The sequence below is a fragment of the Molothrus aeneus genome, chromosome 1 (assembly GCF_037042795.1).
Source record: "Molothrus aeneus isolate 106 chromosome 1, BPBGC_Maene_1.0, whole genome shotgun sequence".
NCBI classification, from domain to species: Eukaryota; Metazoa; Chordata; class Aves; order Passeriformes; family Icteridae; genus Molothrus; species Molothrus aeneus.
The window spans coordinates 57982030-58008164 of NC_089646.1; the positions used below are offsets into that span (position 1 = coordinate 57982030).

At 39.4% G+C, this 26135-nt stretch overlaps 1 protein-coding gene across 1 annotated transcript in view; it reads right to left on the reverse strand.

Annotated features, from left to right (window-relative positions):
- Nucleotides 1-1894: 1894 nt before the first annotated feature.
- ITGA9 (integrin subunit alpha 9) overlaps nucleotides 1895-26135 on the reverse strand; it is a 236743-nt gene continuing 212502 nt past the window's right edge. Inside the window, exon 28 of the mRNA XM_066557605.1 lies at nucleotides 1895-4546. Coding sequence (XP_066413702.1) covers nucleotides 4448-4546 — 99 coding nt within the window. The 3' untranslated portion in view covers nucleotides 1895-4447. The remainder of the gene's footprint in view (nucleotides 4547-26135) is intronic.

Here is a 26135-nt window from a genome sequence, read left to right on the forward strand (position 1 = left end):
AGATTATAGTATGATCAAGACACAATAAACTAAATTTCATTGCTCTTTTACTAATAAGACTCGTTTCTCCACTCATTCTTTATTTGTTTCAAAACCACTTGCAAATAAAATCTCCATTTGCTGCCATTTGAAATATTGAAATTTTGGATTTAAATTTTGGATTTGCTGTAGTAAATAGTCATATGACTTTAAATTCATTTGTACATTTGAATCTATACAAAATAGCTGTCTTTATTTTATTTTAATTCTAGTAGTAAGCAAACTGGGGCCAGAGGACACTAAAATCTACTTTGCACCCTTAATGACTCCCATGACACCGTCCTTAGGCCTTTGGGATCTCAATTATCCAGTGCATTATGCACTCAGAATTTTAATAAAATCAAGACATCTTACCCAGGACTACTCAAGTCAATATGCACCCCACTAGATCAAAAAAGTATGGGGGGAAGTGTCCTATCTTTTTCAAGGGGTATTTCACTACTAAATGGAAAAGATTTAGCAGAGAAATTTCCATTATGTCCAATCCAAAGAGCAGGCCAATGGCAGGCATAGAGAGCCAAAATGTCAGACCAGCTCCAGTCCAGACACATGAGCCAGGCTGAGCAGAATGCTAACAAATGAGCTGGTTTTTTCCATTGTTAAGAAACATCTTATTTTTCTTGAATTTTGATCTAGTTCTTGCTTTGGTGAAACTGGAAGAAACAAATATGCTAAAGGTTGTGGGTTTGATTTCTAAAACAAAGCCTCTTTGTCACAGAAGTACTACAGGGTTCTTAAAAGCTGTATGGAATAACATAACACACAAAATCCTGCTATGTACAAACTGCTGTTCTCTGCTTATCAAGAAGACAAGAAGTGAGCCCCACAGAGGGCATCATTAGTTCATCAATCCTTTGGCCCTAGAAGGAGACGTACACTGCCTGCTTACATGCTCACACACACACATGCACATGCTCACATGATAAAAAAGAGATTTTAGTACATACAAAAGTCTCTGGTTATTATTTTAGCTGCTGCAGCACTAGTTCTTCCACTAATCTCCGAAAGCAAACTGGGCATTACATTCCTTTTGGCAGCAGCTTGCTCCTACAACTTTTGCCCAGCAATGACTGAGAACATTTATTTTTACTTTGAAGGGTGCTACCTTAATGTCAGAACCCACATCTACTTGGAACTCTCCAATGTCTTTGGCATTGTGGTATATAAAGCCGTGGTCTTCCACCAGTACAAATGTGCTCTGGGTCAGAGGTCAGGTCCTAACTCTGCCTAGCCTGTTCTTAGATATAGAGCCAATAGTCTTAATACTGAGGAAACAGACTGCTTTAGTATGGCTAGAGAACATTGAAACACTTAAAGAGTCATAGGAGTAAAAGCTTACATCTAGCTTCTGCTCCCTATACAGGTAAGACCAGTAGCATGGGAATGTATAGAGTTGAAAACATAATTTCAAATATATTATTCAGCTACTATATTCCAGCCACTATGGACTATAAATCTTTCCAGGAAAAGCAGATGAAGGTAAAAAATTAAACTTTCATCCAAATTCATAGTTTGAAACAGAACTCAAGCAACACAGATTGATACTCAACATAGGTCAGTATCACAATCACATGGGGTTTAATTTGATGTTGATAAAGCAAGATTGATGAAATATAAATAACTCTCATACCTTTATTTTATTTCCATGGGTTTAAAATACTGTACTCAAGTCAGTTGTACTCTTTGTCTCCAAATAGTTTGATGTTATAAATCATAGAATTACAATAAAAGATGTCTACTAGCCACACACAGATAAACACACACATACAATACTTAATTCAAATAGACAGGTGAAAATGTTTCACCCACTTAATGGAAAAGTACATGAGCTAGACAAGGCCAATAACTGACAAAATATTATTAGGATAATTTTGCAGTCATTTTTTTATTCCAAAAAGTTGTATTTTTTGTAAACCTGACATTTCCAAAACAGTGCAAGTGAATCAGAATACAGGTAAACACAAGCTTCTAAATACAGGTGACATTAGTAAGAGTGAAGACGTTCTTCCAATCACAAGTTCACAAAAAGAAATATACAATTTCACAATATGTAAGTAATAACATTCTAAGTAAAAGAAGGGATGATGGTGCAGATATTCTACTGTGCATGCAAACCAAGCTCCAAAAGTAATTAGTCTTCCCGCCACTTTAATCAATGCACATTCAATGAACTATATTCTATTTTCATTTATATCCAAGAAACCCTAGAAAGTGGGCAGACTTGGGATTAATTCTGTGACTCCCTTAATTCTTTAGTGAAAGCAGTTATATATTTCCATGTCAAATGGATACTATGCTTTAAACTCGTGCAAAACTCCAAAATGTGCCCATAAACAGAAGACATTAAAGAAAATTGATACTAAATATTGTCAAAGAAACATTTTTCATATCTATTGCTTTCAGCAAACTGGGCTTCCTGCACATCACTGACTTGGTATGTGGAGTCATTATCATTCATGTATTTAGGCATAGAAAGGGCTGTTTTCACTGTTATGCTTGCAAAAGTCTTCACCACTTTGAAAAGATTGCTTAAGTGGTCTACAGGCTTGGAGTTTACATCAGGCATAATTTCTTTCTCAGATAACCCTAGCAACTTGTGAGTTTTTCTTGTCAGATGTTGAATCAGTACACTTAATTCACTTTAAAACTATTTTCTCCCTAATGCATGCAGATAGCTAATAGTTAATAAATATCGGTCAATACTGTATTAATAGTTGACATTTGATGATGGTGGTAAAAAGCAAACAGGAATATGAATGTGGTCCATTTTTATAATTTGAAGTTATCATGAATATGGCAAGGAAGAGTAAGACCTGTTCTCAAGCAGATTTCTTGCATGTTCTCTGCATTCAAGTTTCCAAACTTCCAGCTGTTCTTTTACCACACTCTTAAGGAAGAAAACATCCTGCAACCTTTCAATCCTGGTTTCGCTTTCTACCTGGCCCTTCTTTCCTTTACATGGATTTTATACCAACATGACATTTGCTCCTTATTCACTAAAGTGTAAAATACAGGTAGAATCTAAACCCAAGTCTTACAAAGTTTCATTATTTCTATTCAGAAATCCAAGAGCTTTTTGAAGAAACGTGTTTGAATTAATTACAACTGGATTTCTTCTAATTCAAAAACAATTTGTTAAAGAATTACCAGCAATAAAAGTGGGAAGCTGAGCTCCAGTAACACCTGCATCTTTACTAAACTTCCTTCTAAATTCTTGAGGAAATACATTCAGTACTTGGAACACCCTGATAGGCAATCTCAAGACTCAAATATCCAAACATTTTAATCCTTGGATCTACTTATCTTTCTTAAAATTATCATATAAACAAACTCATGACTCAAGTATGTAACTCACATGAAAAAGATAATGATCACAGCATGTAGCAATTTATCACTTGCTTTGATAGCAATAGATCATAATCTTTAACAGTAGCTTTAAAACTATCCATCTTAATATTAATATGACTTAATTACCTTTAAAAAAATTATTGAAAGGAATTTGTCAATGCCATAGTGGTTCGCTCAATTATGTCCTTCTGGTATCTCAGCTGTACAGTCCTAGAGACTGCAAAAGAAAACTTTCCAAAGAGAACATTCTGTGCTGCCTTCTTCAGTGAGCCAAAGCAAGCTACATCTTGCTACATGTCGCTGAAGAAGTATTTTTATCCTCTCCCATCCTGGCTAGTAAAGGACAGACTCAAAATACAGAGTATCACAATTGTGAAATACTTTAGGTTCTGTAGCTTATAAATCAAATACCAAATTTAACTTAAAGAAAGAGACAGTAAAAAGATTTTGGCTTATTTGTATTAAATGATCTGTATAAGATATTACCAAGCATTGTGAATTAAGCATATGAGGATTCCAGCTACCTTTATCTGCAAATCTCTCTTTTCTCTCTTGCATTGATGTTTAAAAGTACAATATAATTTTTTTATATGTATATATATACACACGTATGTATTTCCAAAGATTTAGCCAGATATCAGTGCTTGAGTGAACTATATAGCTATTCAATAGAAATTATAAAACATTGATACAAATATAAAGACATACTCAATATAAAAAGCTTGAATTTATAAAAAATATTCTTAGGTAAAAGTCTTCCCCTGAGGGCATACTACATACTTGGATTCATAAATATTGCTCTGCACTGCAGCTTGGTTACCAAAGTTCAAAGTTCAACTCTTAAATGAAGTGTGAATTGCTCCAGTCACCTGACATGGCTGCAGTGGTTGCCTCAGGATATGTTCCCTAGCTTTTTGGAGTAATAAAGACACAGCATCAATGGGATCTCCAAAACATCTGGAGAAGATTCCTTCTTCCACATATGGAAGATACGAGAGCAGGACCTATAGACTAGCAAGTGCATGTCACATGACTGGGCAGTTTTGTTTTCATGGGCAGTTTACTGATTTTTCTGGACCCAGTTCCAACTATCTTCATTCTCCTTTCGGCTCTTTTCAGCCTCAATAATTTCTTTGTACCTCCGTCGGAAGAAGCCCATCTGAAAATCAGAAGAGATGACAGTGGTAAGTTATTGAATCATTAAATTGATACTTCTTGGTTGGTATGACGACAGATAACATTATGCAGAAAGAACTAGCCAAGGAATTAGCATTTAATTCCTCCAAGTGCCAATCCAAAATCTTAGTTCCTTATTTACATCAATATAAATTAGATCAGACTGGGTCCCATATCTTCACAAGAACTCTGTTCCTTATAAATGAACTACTCTGAGGTAGGAATCCTCTTATATGAAGTATGAGCTAAAAGAAAAAATAACATGAAGTATTTCTAATAAATACAGACCAGCAGAGACAGATACAGGTTTATTAGTTTAAAATAGAGACCAATGCTAAATTTGCACCTGAACCTAAAACCTAAAACCTAAAAGACTCAAGGCTAACTCTTGAGTCTTAAGTAAATGCTGACAGAATTTTATGAACAGTACTCTCAGTATCTACAACCCCACAAAACAAGAGGGACCAGAGGAATACAGTAGTCACCCACCTCCCACTTCTCAGTTCCAACTAAAATCACTGATAGTCACTTTTGCACATCTTCTTGTTTCCTAAACCCTTGTACTTAAAGAAATGCAACTGGTTTTCATCTCAGTTTGGATAAAAATTCTCATATCTCTATTTCTTAAAGTGTCGCAGATAAACAAATATTATTTTAATAACAGACTTTGATAAGCATTCAAGAACTCCTCAAACTTAGCACTGTTGAGATCACTGAATAAATATTCTGTTCAACATAATTAAACATTTATGTAATTCCCACCACTCTAAACCTGTTTTCTTAACTCCTGCTGTGTAAAACATGATGTTTTAGTCTTCTTTTATCAACCAGTTATTCAGTTATTGCCACCGTTTATCCCCAAATTGCCTGTGTGTAGGAATATTTTGTGTTGTCATTACTAAAATTCCACTAAATTGGACTTCTTAGTTTCAGTTTTCAACAACTTTCATTTTCTTCAAGTGTAATTTAATTCACAGGGATCTAAAAGGTAGCATATTCAATCTGTCAAGGGGGCTTCCCCAACACATCTTCCTAAAGTCTAAGTCCTTGCCTGTGTCTTGAATTATATCCTGAATTCACAGCAGCATGAGACTATGCACACATCATCCTATCATCAGTCTTATCTCTGCCTCTTGCCTTCTGTGCAAAGGACATAGAAGCTGTAGCACAGTCTAACAAGCCCCTCTCTTTTGGTAAAATGGAACACGCTATTAATCTAGAGATAAGTGTACTCTGCTAGGAGCATAGATATACATTACATACATACTTACTGTCATAGTTCCAGCCAAACAGGGATAATTTCTGCAGTAGCCAGAGGGGTTCTACTGGCTAGAACCTGGAGATTATTCTACATGATCTCATGTCATTTGAGGGATGGCAGGGAATCTCTTCCAGGGGAAGGGGTTCCTTCTGGTCAAGAAAGCTAAGTGAGGGTAACAGTGGGGTAATGCTGGCTCTGAGCCAGAGGCAGCACTCCAGGTAATGTGGCTGCAGTTGAGTCGGGCTCAGTAGCATTTTGCATGTGAATCACTCTTTTCAACTATTTTGTTATTAATATTGTTGCTATTACTATTTGTTTTCTTATCTCATTGCTGTTTCCAGTAAATTGTTCTTACCACAACCTATGACCCTCACATTTTGTACCTCCAATTCTCCTCTCCATCCCACCTAAGAGGAGTTTGGAGTGTTTCAGTGAGAACACTAAATTCAAGAATACAATTCCTAAAGCATGACAGCCTAATTTGGTGCCAAGTGGGTCACAAAAGTTATGATAACAACAGATCTGCAAACAGATTTGAACAGAGTAGGCTGGAAACAAACTTTATCTAAGCCTTTGTTGCATTAGGTACAGAGCCACCTGGCTACAATGTTGCTTGATCTGTTCATGTGGTTGTGGTACTGTCCTGGTTCAGAGCAAATTTGGGAAAGAATCCCCAAAGGGGCTCCGGTAGGAAAGCAGATCCAATTGGCCCCTCCCCCCAGCCGGTCTGGGAGAAACTATCTCCTTGGAGAAAAGTGGAAAAAAAATGTTTATTAAACAATAAAACCTAAACAATATTAAACAATAAAACCCCTTGCCGCTCCAAAAGAGATGACAAACTGAGAAAATCCCGTCCCCGGGTTGCAGCTCAGCTCACTCAGTCTCTGATCAGTCCCTCAGTGCTGGAAATGTCACAGGCCAGGCCTGGCCTGCTGGGCCACAGGTGTGAGCTGCTGGTGCTCTCCTGGGTGTTCAGTCCAGAGCAGGTTTCAAGAGGTCCAAAAAAAGGGAAAAAACCCCACAGTCCAGGGAACTTCTTTGCCTCACTAAACTAACTAACTAAAAGCAAAGGAGAGCTCTGTCCCGCTGTGTCCATCCGCAGACAACACAGTCAGGAGCAGGAATGTGGAGGAGTGAGTGCGGTATCTGAAAACAAACTGCACGCTTCTTCTCTCCCCCCCTTCACTCTCTGGAACATGTCTTAAAGGTGCAAAACTTATTATTCAGCATAAACAGAACAAGACGATTGGGGATAAAAGCATCATATAGTCAATCCAGGACAGGTACTTAACCCTGTATATACTCCTTTATGTCCAGCTTTTTACCAGCTGACTTTCTCCAGCTTTTTACCCCTTTTCCTTCTTCAGGCCTGTACAACAGCTTTGGAAAATTTTGAATTATCTTTGGATGTTAAGGAAAGCATGTTGTTGTTGCTAGGTCTGCCTCAGGTAGTCCACGCCATGGTAAAAATTAAAAGACTTTTAACATGATCTTTCAGAGATCTGCTCTGATGGTGGATAGTCATGAGTGGCATGGAATGTGAGAGAAAAATGCCCAGCTGTTGGAGCAATCTACTCCAATGACTTGGGAGTTCATTGCTGAAAAACTACAGGATCCTGATAAAGCGACAGAATATTTGCAAGGAGAATGCCGTGGCAATTCCAGAGAGGTGCAATTTATTACAATATGCTGGCCCCAGACTATGATTTATTGGACAGTGCTCTGTACTAGACAGCACCCTTAGGGGGAAGAGAAGGAAAACACACCAGTAGGCACTGTGGCCACTGCAGCTGAACCAGTTGAACAACTTGTGCCTGTAGCAGGTGCCTCTATAAAGAAATTCAAGACAAATTTAGTTCACTTAGTGAAGAATGAAGAGGAATAGGGCACTCACAACAGGAGGAAGAAGCAGGGCCAGAGAGAATCACCTGATCCCTACCGTCAGGTGAGCTGCAAGATATGCAAAATCATTTCAGCCACCAGTCAGGAGAGCCCCTTGTGACCTGCCTGTTCTGATGCTGGGATATCACAACATGCAATATGAAACTAGATGGTAGTGAAGCCAGGCAATTGGGATCCCTGTTCCAGGATGTAGGCATTGGCAAGGGGATTGGAAAGAGGGCAGAAACTCTCAGCCTCTGGAGGCAACATCTGTCAAATATGAGGGAACAGTATTCTCTCATGGATGACCTAATAGTGCACCAAGACAAGTGGAATGCCACAGAGAAAGGTATCCAGGACCTGAAAAAATTAGCTGTGCTGGAGGTAATCTATAAGGGATTCAAATAACAAACAGTGCCCTATAGATCCAGATTGGATCCAGTGTACACAATCCATGTGGCAGAAGTTTCTATGGAGTGTGCCATCATTGTACACCATCCCCTTGGCATTGATGTCAATGAAAGAAGAAGAAACACTGCTTCAAGTGATCAGCTGACTTCAACAAAATGAAGGTTTTTTTTCCTCCCTACCAACCTGTGCCTCGGCTGTGAAAAGACTGAACAAGACTGTGGACAGACTTGAAAGACTCAAACAACCTAGAGAGACAATGTCCCATGCCTCTGCCAGTATGGACCACAATCTCTGCTATTGGGAGCATGTACCCCTCTGCTGGAGAGAGGGGTACACACCACGAGGTAACCTGCAGTTTTACCTGCACGACCACAGAGAGGATACGAGAAAGTGGGATGGAAAACCCACCTCTGCCCTAACCGCAGGGGTACGTGACTTGAGAGGAAGAACAACCATCAACAGAAATTCTTCAAGGATAATCCAGTTTCCAGTGGGCAAGTCTTCAGACAGAATGGAAGGGCTGAATGTTATTCCTGATCCTCTTGAAGAGATCTCTAGTTCATGTTTCCAAGAACTGAGCAGTGACTGCCATGACCAGAACTACTGGGGCCCTGCCTTCAGCCATGTGGAAGAAAGGGAGAATCAGATCTATTGGACTGTGTGGATGGATCCCATGGCCTGGCACATCAGACCCACAAGAGTAATAAGGCTTTAGTTGACACTGGCACACAATGAACTCTGATGCCATCAAGATCTGTAGGGGCATGATCTATCTCTGTTTCTGGGGTGACAGAGGGGTCCCAACAACTGACAGTACTGGGACCTGAGGTGACCCTGGTTGGGAATGAATGGCAAAATCACCCCATTCCTGTGGGAACTCAGCACATCACTCCGGATGTCCAGAATTACCAAGAGAACCCTTGGGGGGGCTCGGAAATCCTGGAATGTTGCCAGGAGTGTCTGGTGGCTTGATTTTGATCCTTCTAAGGAAGTGACACCTGTTTGAGGACGTGAGAGTCACTTGGGAGTGAGTGGTGCAGGAAAGACACATTTATAGGGTGAAATATAGATTTTAGAATTTTTGGTACAGGGGGGTTATGGAGACAAGGTGGAGGGATCAGGGCATGTCTCGTCCTTCTTCTTTCTTCTTCTTGTCATCCATTTTCTGTGGTGATGTTGGCACTTGGGGATTGGTTTGTGGTGCACTTGCTAATATGGGTGAAAGGTATTGGGAAATAAAGGTAAATATGATGTACGTAGATTTTAGTATAAAAAGACACGACCGCCCCGTGGGTGGTCAGAGTGCCCTTGTCTGCCTTGCAGGTCAGACCTCTGTTGGGCAGAAAGAAAATTCTGTAGATAAGAAATAATAAACAGCCTGAAGATCAAAAACTGAAGAGTCCAGACTCGTCCTTTGACCACCCTACCCGTGTCCGGGCAGAGACAGACAGCCAAACCGGACACATTCCGATTCGCCCAGAGACCCTATGCACCCTTGGCATAGATTACCTCAGGAGAGGCTATTCCAAGGACTCAAAAGTGCATCGTTGGGCTTTTGGGATAGGTGCTGTGGAGACAGAGGAAATTAGACAACTGAATACCTTGCCTGATCTCTCAAAGGACCCTTCTGCTGTGGGACTGCTGAGGGTGGAAGAACAACATACCGATCACTGCCACAACAATGCATCATCGACAGCACCACACCAACCTGATTCTGTGGGCCTCATCCACCACTGAGTGCTGCTGTGAAGGCCATGCTGGACCTTCAGTATGAACTGGAGTCCAGATTCCCACAAATTGCCATGCATTCATCCAGACTGAATTGGAAAAGGGTGAGGCTCCAGAATAGTTGCAATACTTTGATGACATCATTGTGTATGGCAACACAGCAGAGGAAGTTTTTGAGAAAGGGGAGAAGATAATCCAAGTCCTCCTAATGGAAAGTTCTGTCATAAAGCAAAGTAAAATCACAGCACCTGCCCAGGAAATTCAGTTTTTAGGAGTAAAATGGAAAGATTAATATAATCAGCTTCCAGTGGGTATGTGGATGGAATCCTACATGGCAAGTCACAGGAGTCATTGAGGGACAAACTGGATCAAGTCAGATTGCAGTGCTGAAAGCTGTCCAGCTGGGTTTAGAGGTATGAGTGAATGAAATAAATGGCCAGCGCTCTACCTGTACACTGACTCATGAAAGGAAGAATGAGTGGGAGTGGCTAGGCTGATGGAAAAAGATCAATTGCCAGCACAGAGATAAACTCACCTGGGCTGCTGAATTCTAGCAAGACATCACTACCCAAATAGAGAAGTTGACTGTATGTCATGTAGACATACACGTATGTCTTGTCATACGCAAGTCAGGCTACTGAAGAACACCACAACAACAGACAGGTAGATTAAGCTGCCAAGATTAAAAGTGTTTTATGTGGATCTGGACTGGCAACATAAGGGTGATTTTCTTCTGGCTTAGTGGGATCATGACAACTCAGGCCACCAGTAAAGAGATTCAATATACAGATGGGCTTATGATAAATGGATGGACTTAACCATGAACACAGTCTCCCAGGTTATCCACAACTGTGAAACGTGCCACAGGCCAAGCAAGAAAAGCCCCTGTGGTATGGGGGACTGTCATCATGATATTTTCAGAAAAATCCCTTTGCCAGGATTTTTCTCCTGAGAAGCTGAGAAGCCTCAGAGGAAAAAAACCACCAATAATTATCTGCTGCTGTGGAATGCAACAGGTGAATCTTTGATTGGTCCGTGTTGGTTGTTTCTAATTAATGGCCAATCACAGTCAGCTGGCTTGGACCCTCTGAGAGTCATGAGCTTTTGTTATCATTCCGTTCTATTCTTTGCTAAGCCTTCTGATGAAATCCTTTCTTCTATTCTTTTAGTATAGTTATAATATATCATTTTAATATAATATATATCATAAAATAATAAGCCTTCTGAAACATGGAGTCAAAATTCTCATCTCTTCCCTCATCCTGGGACCCCTGTGAACACCGCCACAGGGGACAATGGTTGAAATAGGAATGTGGGGAGGTCTGAAAAATTGATTGCATCACACTCCAGCAAACCAAGGCAAGCGCTACATTCTTAAAATAGGGGAAGAAATCACTGCATGGCTGGAGACCTACCCTGTGCCTCAGACCACTGACAAGACCACCATCTTGGGCCAGCAAATCCTGTGGTGACATGAAACCCCAGAAAGAATTAAGTCAGACAATGGGACTCACTTAAAAAATCACCTCATAGACACCTGGGCCAGAGAGCATGGTAAGGAGTGGGTGTATCATATTCTCTCTCATGTACCAGCCTCTGGGAAAATTAAATGATACAAAGGACTGTTCGAAAACCACATTCAAAGCAAGGGGTAGTGGAACCTTCAAACATTTGGATCTACATCTAGCAGAGGCTACTACTATTTAGTTAACATCAGAGGCTCTACTAACTGAGTTCACCCTGCTCCATGAAAGCCTCTACATACCAGAGAAGGGGATAAAGTCCCCATGGTGCATACGAGGAATATGTGTTAGGGAAGACACTTTGGGTTAGTCCTGCCCTCTAAGGCAAAGGCAGAGCCATCTGTGGGATTGTTTTTGCTCAAGGACCTGGGTGCACATGGTGGGTAATGCAGGGACAGAGAAACACAACGCGTACTTCAAGGGGATTTGATTTTTGGGTAAGAGGAGTCTGTACTGTTGAATTGTATAATATCAGTTGCTGAATGGCACTGCTACTGTATGCCATAACCACCATGGATATGGACTGCTCAGATACACCAGTTGTGAACTCCTGATGCAGCTGGCACCCACCCAACAGCACACCAGCCCTCCTGCTCTGGAAGACAACCTAGAACAGAGAGAATCCAGTGTCATGGACTAAATGAACTCAGCAGACATCTTGGAAGGATGGCCATTGACTATAGAAACTATACCAGTGCTGTATATACATACATACCCCCCCATATATATATGTGCGTGTGTATATATATATATATATATATATATATACACACACATTTATGTATAGAGTTGGAAGGTGTAGGATCTGGGAATGACATTCATGATCTAGAATAAGGGGTGGATAATATTCTAGTTCCAGCCAGCACAGGGTTAATTTTTGTAGTAGCCAGAGCAGGCATGGCTAGAATATGGAGATTATTCTATGATTATTCTATACCACCTCACGCCATTGGTGGGGGTGGAGAGGGAAGACAGTTTCTTCAGGAGAGAAGGATTTCCTTCCAGTTGAGTAGGTGGGGGAGAGGGATTGTTGGTTCTGAGCTGGAGGGAATGGTTGGGGTAGCATGGCTGTGGCTGGGCCATGTTGGGCCCAGTGAGCCTTTTACATGTGAATTACTCTTTCTTTTATACACTTTTGTTGTTAGTATTGTTGCTGTTTGTTTTCTTACCTCATTTCTGTTTCCAGTAAATTATCTCAGTGATCTTTACCTTTGGTGCTTTCACTCCTCTCCAGCTCACCATAAGGAAGAAGGTAGTGGCAGGGAGGAGCAAAAGGCTCAAGGTTTTAGTGGGAGCATTAAATTAGAGAATTAGAGAATTAAATTAGAGAATACCATTTCCAAACCATAACACCTGCAACTACTTCATAAATGTACAGTAGGTAGACATACATATAAATGCTCATGATCTCAATGTTACAAAGGTTCCATGACCTGGATGGCCCCCTGAATAACTGGAATTACACCTTAAAAGTAATTTCTTCAGTCATTCTATTGCACAGACTGTGAACATAGTAGCTTTCCCACGTACCATAAGCAAAGCTTTATCTGTTGCAATGTACATGCGAATGCATGGATAATGGTGTTTCTATTCTGAAAAATCAACTCACAGAAGTGACTCTGTTGAATTTTCTCACTTCCTAGCCTCTTTCAGAACACTGTATGAAAGGATTCAGAAACAGAGAATTGGAGAGGAGTTTCTCTAATTCCCAACTCCTCAAACTTACTCTAGAAGTGAGATAAAATTCTTTTTTTCAGCAGAAAAATATCATTACTAGTAATTTTTGTACTTGGAACCCACAAGCTATACTGTGCAAAGAATTTCTTTTCAGAAGACATCCTCAAGATTGCACCATCATAAAATCACAGTGAAAGTTCACTAGTGATGCCAACAGAATTCAGCTCAGTGGAGACTGCAAGTGAATAGCAGAAGTTTCTCTATATTTTCAGTCTAAAATGGAACTGAATTGTTATATTGATAACAAAAAAAAAATTGTAAGAGCCTACTACTTTCCTGTTCTGCTCCAGCTGGATTAATCATGGGTACTTATTTATTCACTGCTGCTACTACTTACACATGCTTAGGGAGCAGATGTTATGAAAATGTGGGTGGCTTTTTTTGGTATTATCAGTTTTTGCAACAGAACCTACATGTTCTGTGCATTAGAAAAGAAAATTGCCAAGAGAAGTACAATTTCTAGTTCTAAAAACAGATTTTAAATCCTTAAGGTTTGCATCTTTCATGCAACCATATCCTTTGTACAGTAAAACTTCCTCTGGAAGTTATAATGAAAATTATAGAAAGGCTTTTTAATTTCCTTGAGAGCCAAACAAACAAACCCCAACTATTTCCCACTGATATTTTATATAAAAATGTCTGTTTCTGAACATCTGCTTCAGGAATTGTTTTTAAAAGTTGGCAAGGAGGGTTTTGGTATTTTACTACTTTTTTTTGGATAAAGAATGCTGTCGTATAACTTTCTGGTAGGGATAAAAAGTGAGCTAAAAATTGTAATAAATATTAATGAAGCATGAAACCCTATATCTATAAATGATTCCACTATGAAGAATTATGTTTATTTGCTGTAAATGATGTGGATACTGTAAAATTATGTAGAGGACTTCAGTGCAAGCAAAAAGAGAAACTGGACCTTAAGGATATATTTTTTTTAATGTTTTCAGAAATAGTGGTGAGGGATTAAATACATCTCCCATCCTTCAGAGACAACAACGTTCTTTGTTATGTGACACTGTTCTTTAGTGACATATATTTACATTTAATGTAATAAAATCCCTCATCAGACCACCACCAGAAAGAGGTTTTTTTTTGTAATTACCATGAAGAAATCACAACATATAGTTATTGTCTCACAAAAGACCACATATCCATCTCCTTACAATTAACTCATTTCATTCAAGAAGGATAGCAGTATGCACCATATGGGGAAGGCTGGTAAGTACCTTTGGTAAGCTGGAGAGAACAAGTGAACTTAACATACAATGATGGGTAATAAGGAGGCAGACAACTGGACCAAAGCAGGAGAGTTGATACAACATAGGTAGGCTCTTTTATCACTGGGATGAGGTGACACCAGGTCCTCCATATACAGGCTCTTTTATCACTGGGGATGAGGTGACACCAGGTCCCTTTTCCATGGCAAAGCCATTAAGAGAACTGAAAAAACCTATTGAGGAAAGCACTGCTGGGACTCAGTCCTGAATTTCAAGCAAGGAAGGGAGAGATCCTCATCTTTAAGAGGAGTATTGCTGTGATCTCATTTGTAGAATGGGTGTTTACAGTGGACCAGTGGTTGATAACATTTGTTTCACAGGCAATGAGTCTCTAATATAGTTAATTTCTCCCAAATTTTGCTTTCCATATATATATAGACACACATGTATATGTACACATATAGTGTAGAGCAAGGAAATACCCAGCTGCAGAACTGTGACCCCATCAGGGAGTCCCCATCCAAGGAAAGCTCTGATCAGTAAACCTCTGCCTGGGGAAGGCACTCATGAGAAGAAGAGCAACAGGAGAGTGCTTTTACAGGAGGCAAAGAGAGACTGTGTGTCCTGGTTTAGGGCAAATCTGGGAGAAAACCTCCAAAAGGGCCCCCCCAGAAAGCTGGCTCACACAGCCCCTTCCCCCAACCAGTTCAGGAAGAATTTATTTGGAGAGAAGTGGAAGAAAACCTGTTTATTTAACAGGCAAAGCACTCCCCAGCACAAGAAATGAACAATACCAGATGACAAAACTCATTCACCGCTCTGAAGAGATTACAAATTCGGAAAGTCTCTCCTCTGGGTGCTCGCTCTGTTATCAATCCCTCCAGCAGAAAGGCTGGAAAGGCTGCTGCCCAGAGTAGGCCCCAGAAGGCCACAAAGTGCAAGCTCTTGGTGTTTTCCCGGGTCCCAGTCTGGAGCAGGTTTGAACAATTCCAAGAAAAGGGAAAGAAAAACAGTCCAGGGAAAACTCGGACTGCCTCAGCTAGCTAAACTAACTAAAAAGCAAAAGGAGTGCTCTGTTCTGCCCCGTCCCTGCCCAGACAACAACAGTGGAGTTCTGTGTTCCAGCAGACTGTGGGGGAGAGTGCAGCTGATAACGAAACTCTGTGCTTCTTCTTCTCCCCGCCTTCAGTGTCAGAGACAGTTTTGAAGCCACAGAATATAATATCCTGCATAAACAGAACACCCGATTGGGGATACAAGCATCATAATGTCACCCTAGGACACTATGAAAAGCTGTGGAAAGCTGAAGGGTTATAAGGGAAGGGGAGGCATCATCCACTAAAGACAACGCAGAAAATGAGAAAAGGATAGATGGGCTAGAATAACTTAATTAAAGGATGTATGTAAAACCCATGGATGGTTTCAGGTTTTGAATCTAAACCACCTACTTATAGCAGCTCTAATACTTGAAGCACCACCAGAAAGGACTGGTTATTTTTTGTCACTTCAAAACCTGAAACCATCCATAGGTTTTTACACACATCTTTAATTTAGTTATTCCAGCCCATGTACCCTTTTGTAGCACAACCTTACAGTATATGTTGAGAAGAAAGCATGTTTCTGGCAATACTGAATAATAAAGTAATACAAAAACTGTTAGTCTGAGATGGGAAATTACACCTATTATTGTGAAGTTATTTCTTGCCATGTGACAGCCAAGTCCTCTATTCAAACACAGGTACTTAGTCTTTAGCATACACAACTTCCTTTAACTGCCATGCCAGATTTAAAATCCCTTCAATCCCAAGTAAATCATATCTAACAACACTCACATAGAATAGCATTCTTCAAGCACCCACAAAAATGAAAAACTTCAATAAAAAATAATTTCAAACTGTTGAATTAGTACCACAATAATGAATTATCTTGTTGGGATTTTTTTCTGATGCTACTTTCTGCATATCCGAAGGCTGAATTACTAGATCTTATATTTTCCTAAACTTCAAAAGTATAAGCACTTACCCAACACAACCTGGAGCATGGGACTGTGGCTATCTCTCTAGGATGTGAATTATAAATATGTTTGAAGAGTGTTGAGATTACAAAATAAAATTTAATTTGCAGTTGGGAAAAAACAAAGCTGATCAGAGGGCAAGCAATATCTGCTTTTATTTTATTCACTGATAGGTAAATTTCTAAAGTGTTTTTATCATGCCCAACAAGGTTTATTCTCCCAATCAAATAAAAAGAGAAATAGCTTGAAACGTGGATTGTAGAAGAATGGTTATGTTTTGCATTTTAAAAAGATTTTTCCCATTAATATAAGAAGTTAGGAAATAAGAAAAAAATTATAACAGTCACATACTGCTGTAAAAACAACATTGTGTCTTAATTACAGTAGTGCTTCAAGACTATAACTGAGTTAGGAATAGAGGTTTGTGAACAATGATACTCAAACAGAATTCAAAACTGTATCAGAAGGTTTTGCACTTCTTAGTTTTTAATTAAGTTTCTCTAGTGCATACTCTGTGTCTTAAACTGCACACAAGAAGTACTGATTTTTAACAATATTACTCTATTGACAAGGTTACCGACCACAACATGCCAACAAGTAAAAAGAAAAGCCAACGCATAAAAAGAAAAGAGAGAAAAGTAAGTACTAACAAAGGGGTAAGAAATAAAACATTAGAACCACTGAAGAAATCTTCCAGGGAACAAGGCTTTGACAACATACTTTAGGTTTAGTGCCTTAGTCACAAGCTGTCTTTCCTTTCATACACAATTTCTTTATCTAATATAAGCAGTGTCCAGTCATACCTGATGAACAGTCTGTATTTACATAATTAATCTTTTACTGCCACATTGCTAATCTAGGTGCATGTCGCAAGGCATTCACAATCAACTTACACTTCTCATCTTTTTTTGGTGTGTGCTACTTGGGTAGCTCTCCCTTCACATAAATAGTACCACAGCTAGAAAAGTATGCAGCTAATCATGAGTCAAAGCAGGGCCAGGAACTACACCCCATTAAGATGCCACCAGTCGGCAGAGGAACACTCCCAACATCTGCAAAGCAGTGTTGCTGAGATTAGAAACATGGAGTATTTAACCATGTAGAGATTGATCACTGGTTATTATGCATCTCATAATGCATCTCTAAATGCATCTCATTTTACTGTCACCAAGAAGGCAAGTAAAAACACTTTGCACTTGGGTTTGCATAGCCCTGGATGATTCTGGCAAGCCATCAGTTTCAAGAGGATGCAGATTGTTCTTTCTCCCAATTAAAGAATGCTTGCCACAGTACAAAGAGGTCACAAACAGATATTTGTATCAGCTTTTCCACCAAGAATTGTCAAACTGTCAATCCTGTGTCACCATGTGAGGAAGAGGCATGTTCAGAGAGGAGCAATGTGTCTTGTCTATAGTTAAAGGAGAAAATGCGCATTTCAGAGGAAGGATGATAGTGTAACTAAAGTAAGCTTATGAGCATGCAGGAGGTCTGGCTTCAATTATTCAGTCTTTCATTGATTTTTTGAGAGGCAAATCCCTCAACTTTCTTATAATGTCGGTTCTCATTTGCTTAATGAAACAAGTACAAGAAAATAATGTGATTCAAACATCACCATTCCACAAGTGGCTGCACACACATATAATACACGCTTTGTACATGTACACAATGACATATATACTTATACAGCCAGGAAACTGAGGCAAAGGTAAGTTCAGCTGCTTGCTCAAAGATAAGTTCTCCTCTGCAAATGCTTTGTTTAGCTACTGTGGAAGAATTTTACACCTACTATCTGTATCTGATCCCAGTGTGATAGACATTGATAGACATTGCTATAGCACAAAGCATTAGTAACGTACGCAAAATAGCTCTTAACTTTTAACCTACTTTCATCTAATCTGGATAAGATTTCTTGAGATGTTACTGCTGGTATGTTGAGAGAATATCTGTAGTTCTTCACAGACATTAAAAGTAAATTTATTTATTTATTTCACATACTGTGGTACTAAAACAAGCATAGTTTTTAAACACACATTTTATTAGGCAGTTACTTTGTAATGTTGAAATAATAAGATAAAACTCTTCTTTTGACAAGAGCATTCACAAGTAATGAACTTATCTAAAGGGATATAGCAATATCAGGCCACCCCAATGTCTGGGAATGATTGGCATCTGACTCCAAGGCTTCGGAATGCCGAACATTTGCTTTATTAAAACTATATTATACTATACTCTACTATATCTATACTACAAAGAATACTAAAGAATATTTACTACTAACTAAAAACTCATGACTATCTGCCAACTGACAGTCCCCACAGCTTGGACCTGATAGGTTAATTAACATAAACAATTCCACCAGAATCCAATCAAGCAATCACCTTGGGTAAACAATCTCCAGACCACATTCCACATGAGCACAAACACAGGAGCAGCAAATAAGATAAGAATTGTTTTAATCATTCTTTTCTCTGCTTTTCTCACAGCTTCTCTCTGTTCAGAGGGCATGTGAATACCACAAAGGGATCATTAAATAAACTACTATTTTAACAAAATGCCCTATATCTATCTGAAAGACCAAATATCAAAAAACAGTCACTAAGGCTAGGTACTTGTCCTGGTTCAAGACAAATTTGGGAGAGAACCCCCAAAGGGGCTCCTCTAGGAAAGCAGATCCAAATGACCCCACCCCCCAACCGGTCCAGGAGAAAATACCTCCTTGGAGAAAAGTGGAAAAAACCTGTTTATCAAACAATAAAACCTAGATAATATTAATCACTAAAACCCCTTGCTGCTCCAAAAGAGATGAAAACTCGAAAAGTCCCCTCCCCGGGTTGCGGCTCAGCTCACTCAGTCTCTTATCAGTCCCTCTGGCACTGGAAATGCCGTGGCCCAGGCCCGGCCCGGCGGGCCACAGATGCAAGCTGCCGGTGCTCTTCTGGTGTTCAGTCCAGAGCAGGTTTAAAGAGATCCAAAGGAAAAGAAAAAAAATCACAGTCCAGGGAACTTCTTTGCCTCAGCTAGCTAAACTAACTAAAAGCAAAGGAGAGCTCTGTCCCACTGTCTGTCCATCCGCAGACAGCACAGTCAGGAGCAGGAATGTGGAGGAGTGAGTGCAGTGTCTGAAAACAAACGGCACGCTTCTTCTCTCCCCCCTACACTCTCTGGAACAAGTCTTAAAGGTGCAAAACTTATTATGCAGCATAAAGAGAACAAGATGATTGAGTCAATATAGTCAATCCAGGACAGTACCTCAAAGTAGATGCATAATTCAGACTAGCAGCATGCATGCAAAAGATGTGTTTAGGTATGCAAAACAGTTAACTGCACACAGAGAGGAACACCAGTACAGACAATCTAATTTAATACATTGGTTTCTTTTAATACAACATGCCTTGCCATTGTCACTGATGCCAGAGTGTCACCCCATTCATCAATAATTTTTCCCCTAAGCAATTCTTGTGCAACTTTTCTCCCAGGAGCTGTTCAGTTGGCTTCAATGGAGCTACTCAGTAATGTGGTGAATAGAAATGTTAGGTCTGTTATTTACCCTTGGAATATCTTTACCATGTAGGTACCATCCAGATTGCTTCAGACAAGACTTATTCATCTAGGCTTTCATTTGTGCATACATAGTATCTTTCGTTAAAGACTTAGTATTTACAGTACTTCAAAAATTAAGAGAATTCCAGTGACTGGACTCATAAAAATCTTTCAGTGCTGAGTTAGGGTAACCTGAGTTTAATGAAAATACAAACGTCTCGCATCTTGCAGCATAGTAACTATTGTACAGTATCTTGCGAGACAGATGCTACCAATATACTTATAAGTATAATTTAAAAAATTGGCCAACATTTAAACATACAAACATTTCCATATAGTTTAAAAAATTTTACTTACTGCAACATTTTACTGTATAGTTTATTTTAAAGATAGAATGAACACAGCCGTCAACAAATGTTCATCTCTGATTATCACTCTCAAAACTGAGAAAGAACACAATGTCTACTACAGATACGTCCAGATAAAATTGTCTTCTAAAATCTCAACAGGGAATAGGACAGTAACTAAAAATATCATTGCTGTAAACACAATTAATTTAAGACATATCTCAATCCATATTTTCCATTTCCTCTCCAAAGAGAAGAAAGAAACATTATTGACATATTTTTTGCTTTGTTTGAAAACTAGAGACTAAACTGTAATCAATAAAAAGTAGCTTTACAATCATACTTTGATGTATTTGATAGGTGAAAAAGATTTGAATAAAAGTTGTACCATGTTCACAATTATCAGAATAAGTCACCTTCATGGATTAGCCAAAGCAGAAGGAAATGGCTCTGTCTGGTGTAAGTTATAATACAGCATTGCCCATTGTAACACCAAAGACAGAATTCAGACTAGGCAAATCACATTTGCTCTATTATTGGCATTTGGGTCTGACAGATGCTAATGACTTCCAATAAATATACATATTGTGTTCTGGTAGTAGGAAATCTTGGAACCTTAGGTACTTATTTGCAATTTTTCAGCATACACGTTCGTTGTTTTTCTGGTTTAGACTCCTGAAAATGATGGCTATCTTTTGTCTTTTCTAAAACACATTCTAAACTACAACTCTACCTCTCTCTTGCCAGCGGATTACATTTGTCTGCCTCGTTCCAGGATAAGAGCAACACAGCTACAATGGCTGTGATGTTCTCAAAGTACTCTGGCATGCACAGCTCTCATTTGGAGGACACTGAGACCACAGAGAACACTCAGTCACAACACTATTCTTGCACATTTGCATAGCTCATTTTATCAAGAAAGATAACAAAGGCATTTGACAAATACTGGACACATGCCACCACTGAAATGTTGCCAATCTTTCTTTTGAGGGTAGAGAACAAGTATTAAATGGCAGCCAGCAAACTCAGTGGTGAAGGCAGTGTTTTGGCTACAACAGCAGCATTAACCATTTACTTGTGCAAGAACAAAAAAAGATGACCAAACTCAATCTTTCTGCAACATCCAGTCAGAATTCAAAAAACACAGCTTTTAGTGGAGTAATTGGCTGTAGAAAACCCAAAGTTTGAGGCACTGTTGCAAGAATACCCTTTTTTGGTCTCCACAAACCAAGAGTCTACAAAAATTTTGTGGTGTTTGCTTTGGTTCAGGAAAAGGAAAAAATAAAACAAGTTTTGATTGTTCTTTAAGAAAATAAGGAGACTTTAAATGATCCACTCAGCTTCTGCCTGGTGAAAACTTCATTTTTTGTACAGACAGCCAACGACTTCCATTGTCCCATTTCCTCCTCAAGGCTTCCTAGACACCATACAAAATTAAGATCTATCCATGTTTGGGGGTAATACAGGTTTGGTGTTGAATCACAGAAGTTAATTATCACCTGATTGCATTTTTAATATTTGTAAAAGGATAATATTGAAAAACTTATTCTAGGTCTACTGAACTTAAAGTCTGTATCAAAAAAGTAGTACCCTGAGAAGCCTACATGTGAGATAGCAAGTAACAACTTACTTAAAGAGACTAGATAAATGTGTAACAAAAGCAATAAAGTTAAAAAGTTTATCACAAAACCATAGAGAATGCAATGCTTCAAGGACTACAGAAAGAGGAATTTCAAAGAACCCAAACAAAGTCACTATTTGCAGATTTTATGGACAGACAGGACAGGTATGGGCTATTAGGTTGCTAAAAACAGAGATCATATTTTTGTGAATGAGACAACCTCAAAAATTCAAGGAAAAAGGTGAGCAGGACTTTAGTAAGTTTGAAAAGATAGTGTTGACATGTATTTAAATAAAGGAGAGATTACAAAGATGAAAAAAACAAGAAAGAAATTAGAAGAAATATAGACTTCTTAAATTCCAAGGCAACTGGTGCATCCCTCTACATCTCTACAGAGAAGATCTTTGTGATCTGTTCTCTTGGGTTACAATGTAAGATGTATACCAAATATACCAAAAGTATTCTACTCCCATTGATATAAGCTGTTAAAATGGGTGGAGCAATGTTCTTTATCTTCTCCGTGACTTAGCCCTGATAACTCCCTCTGGGGAAGCAGGAGCCACCCTGGGGGACCATCTCTGCTCATGGGCCATCAAGGTCTCTCAGCATGACTCACAGAATAACATCAATCCATTGTGAGATAACCCGGCCTGGGGGAGGAACCAAGCATTTCTGGATATAATCTGAGGCTTGGAATACCACAAAAGACCACCACTGGATTCCAAGAGGACAGGACTTCTCAATAACCACCACTGGACCTCCAGAGAAGGACCAGACCTTTTCTACAGGATCACCGTTTCAACAAGACAACATCCATCACTCCAGTGGTACTGCAGACACCATTTAATTGGACTGCTACCACCACCCTGACCAACAGGGTATCAGGTCGTATTCTGACTCTGTCAGTTAAAGACAGTGTTTCTGTACTTTATTGTAATTTTCTGCCTTTATTGTAATTTTCCTATTAAATTGTATTCTGATTTGGAATCTCTCACAGAATATTTGTGTGGAGTTAATTCCTTTGCTGATTTGCTTTCAAACAAGCACAGCTGTGAAATACATCATTCCCACCAGTAGTGCCTAGTAAGTGCTTTCACAGCAAGTTGATCTGACTGCCTTGTTTATCTGAACGATTATGATTCTTCATTTTTGGCTTTACCATAGTACATAACGGTTTATTCTTGGAATTATATGTGCAGAAAGGAAGGAGCATGTGAATTCAGAATAAACACAACAACTTTCACCACAGATATGAAATGCCACTCGGTTTCAATAGGTTTCTCTGTCCCCACCTCTTAAAACAACATTCAAAGTCATAAAGCTTCAAAGTCATATAGTCCAGCTGGGGGACTTTTCTTCAATTGAAATGTACTCTTACTGGAAAGATTATATATAAATAGAGTGGGAGGAGAGAGAGAAAAATAAAGATAGGAATATATCTACACACATATATAAGTGTATGCATATATATGTGTATATGTACACATATATATTAATGTATACTTTGGTCACAATAACCCCATGTATCATTACAGTATGGGGACAGAGCGACTGGAAAGCTGCCTGGTGGAAAAGGACCTGGGAGTTCTGGTCAACAGCCATCTGAACGTCAGCCAGCAGTGTGCCCAGGTGGCCAAGAAGGCAAATGACATCCTGGCCTGTATCAGCAATAGTGTGGTCAGCGGGACCAGGGCAATGATTGTTCCCCTGTACTCAGCATTGGTGAGGCTGAGCCTCAAGTACTGTGTTCAGTTTTTAGCCATTCACTTCAAGAAAGACATTGAGATGCTAGCAAAAGTCATGAGCAGGGACAATGAAACTGAAGGGTCTATGGAATAAATAACATAATGAGTAGCAGATAGAGGTAGGTTTTTCAGCCTGGAAAAAAGAAGGGTCAGGGGAGACCTTACTGATCTCTACTACTACCTGAAAGTAGGCTATAGCAAGGAGGGAGTCAACTACATCACTCTGGCAGCTAGTGACAGGACAAGAGGAAATGGCCTCAAGCTGTGCCAGGAGAGATTCCGGTTGGGCATGAGGAAGAATTTCTTCACTGAAATGGTGGTTAAGCATTGGAATAGGCTGCCCAGGGAAGCAGTAGAGTTACTATCTCTGGTGGTGTTCAAGAAATGACTGGACGTAGCACTTACTGCCATTGGTCTAGTTGACAAGGTGGTGATTGGTCAAAGGTTAGACTCAATGTTTTTGGAGGTCTTTTTTACCTTGATTTTATGATTATGTATATATCTCTGTCTGTGTGAGTGTGTGTGTGTGTGTTTGTGTATGTGTGTATAACAGTCGCACTGCTCCCCTACACTGAAATCCAAAGAGGTTTTGTGCCATAATGGTATTTCCCTATGCACCTCGGGTGGAAACTGTAGTGTTGGGGTTTTTTTGTGGTTTTTTTTTTAATCAGTTTTATTTCATTGCAGAGCTGCTACTCCAAAACCTGACTACTAGGAAAGGGGGTTGGTGTGATGACTGCTCAGGAAACACTAGTTAGATACTGCCACCTGAGCTGTAAATGAAAGGGACAGAAAATGTTTTGGGGCTTGTAACATAATACAGAGCAATCACTGGGAAAGATTAGGTGCAGCATTTAGAAGTATTTATTTTTTTATTTCACTGGAATATGATGGGCTTTATGTTTTGGACTATTTAAAAAGACTTAATGTTTGAAGCCCTAAGTAAGAGAAAGGCTCTCCTTCCAAAAAGGGGAAAACTTTTTTGATTTTACTATATAGATGAATTTAAAGTTAGCTTTAGTCTTGGTTAGCTTCAAATATCTTCTGAATGCTGAAACAATATGTGAGGCAATGGCAACTACTCTGTGTAGGGGAATACAAGTGTTCTTTCAAAGACACACAGTCCCAAGTTATTTCTCCTAAAATCTAAAACCAAGTCTTCAAATTCTCATTTTAAGACAAAAGGCAAAAATGTACTGTGTAGCACACACTGAAGAGCAAGAATCCTCTGGCTAGGCAAACCCCCCCCCCCCCCCCATACGTGGGTGTTAGTCTCCTTGTCCTTCTCTCCACAATCTCAAAAATCCACAAAGTAGAGGTTCTTATTACATGAGACATCCAGAGATCAATTTTTTGACCCAGGAATCCAGAAAGCAATGCTAGAAACCTCATTTTAGACAAGTCAGAGCTTGGATACCATAGGGACAGGCTCAGCTCAGAGACATGCTTAATGTCAAATAAATAAGTTTTGATAAATGTCTATTTCCTGTGTTAAACATACCACAGAGAAACAAAGTAATGTTGCTGCAGTGAATATAAATGAATATAAAATCTTTGTTTTGAATATCACTTCCACAGCTGGCTCCATGGATCACTCAGCTGCCCAAACGTCTAGCCTAGTGCTCACTTACACATTCCCTCTTTGATAACATTTTGTGTTTTCAGTGCACTTAATCTAAAATGATATGGATGACATAATTCACTTCACAACTCAAGCCAGTTCAAATATAGGAATTTCAATCCAAAACACTGTAAAGCACTACTGTCATTAATAGAATATTTATTGTGTTATATCACACTTCAGTTGTGCCTTTGCATGGTGTATACCTGGTCTAGATGTGCATAAATACATTTTACCCGAAGGAGACTTTGTCCTGACACATTGCTTCAATCCTGACACCTGAGGGAAGCATGTTTGGGACAGCACTTGCCAAAATAAACTAGCCATCACTGCCTTTCCCTCCTGAATTGTTGCCAGTGCTTGTGAAACCACAGGCCTATTTAGCATGTGCGTAACTGGCCTGAAGGAAAGCAACTTCCTGCCCTGCTCCACTTTCCACAAGTATCAGCAGGCCACCAAAGAGGTATGGGCCAATCTCCACATAAAAAAGCAAAATATATTGCTGTGGGCAACAGTATGAGAGCTCCTCCTGCTCCTTCCTGCAAATAGACAACCACAGGTGAGGCATGAGTGGGGAGAGAGAGCTATGCTGCAGAGAATCTGGCAAGTATGAGAGCATGTCCCCACAGATGCCTGCACAAAGTTATCCAGTAGATGAACAAGACAGAAAAAGCCACAAGTTGGGCTGTCCAACAAAATAGGCAAAAATGGGGCAATCCTTGCCAGTCTGCCTTATGCATGGCATCTTGTGGAAGTCAGGGAAAAGCTGCTCACCCTCTCTGAATCTGTAGGCACTTTAAACCAGAGAAAGCCCAACATCTACATGAAATATGAAAATAAATATAGAAATAAAGCAACTCAAAAACTGATCAAGTTCATGCTAAAAAGCTTTTTATATGTGTATAAACATGGCTGTGATCTTGCATATA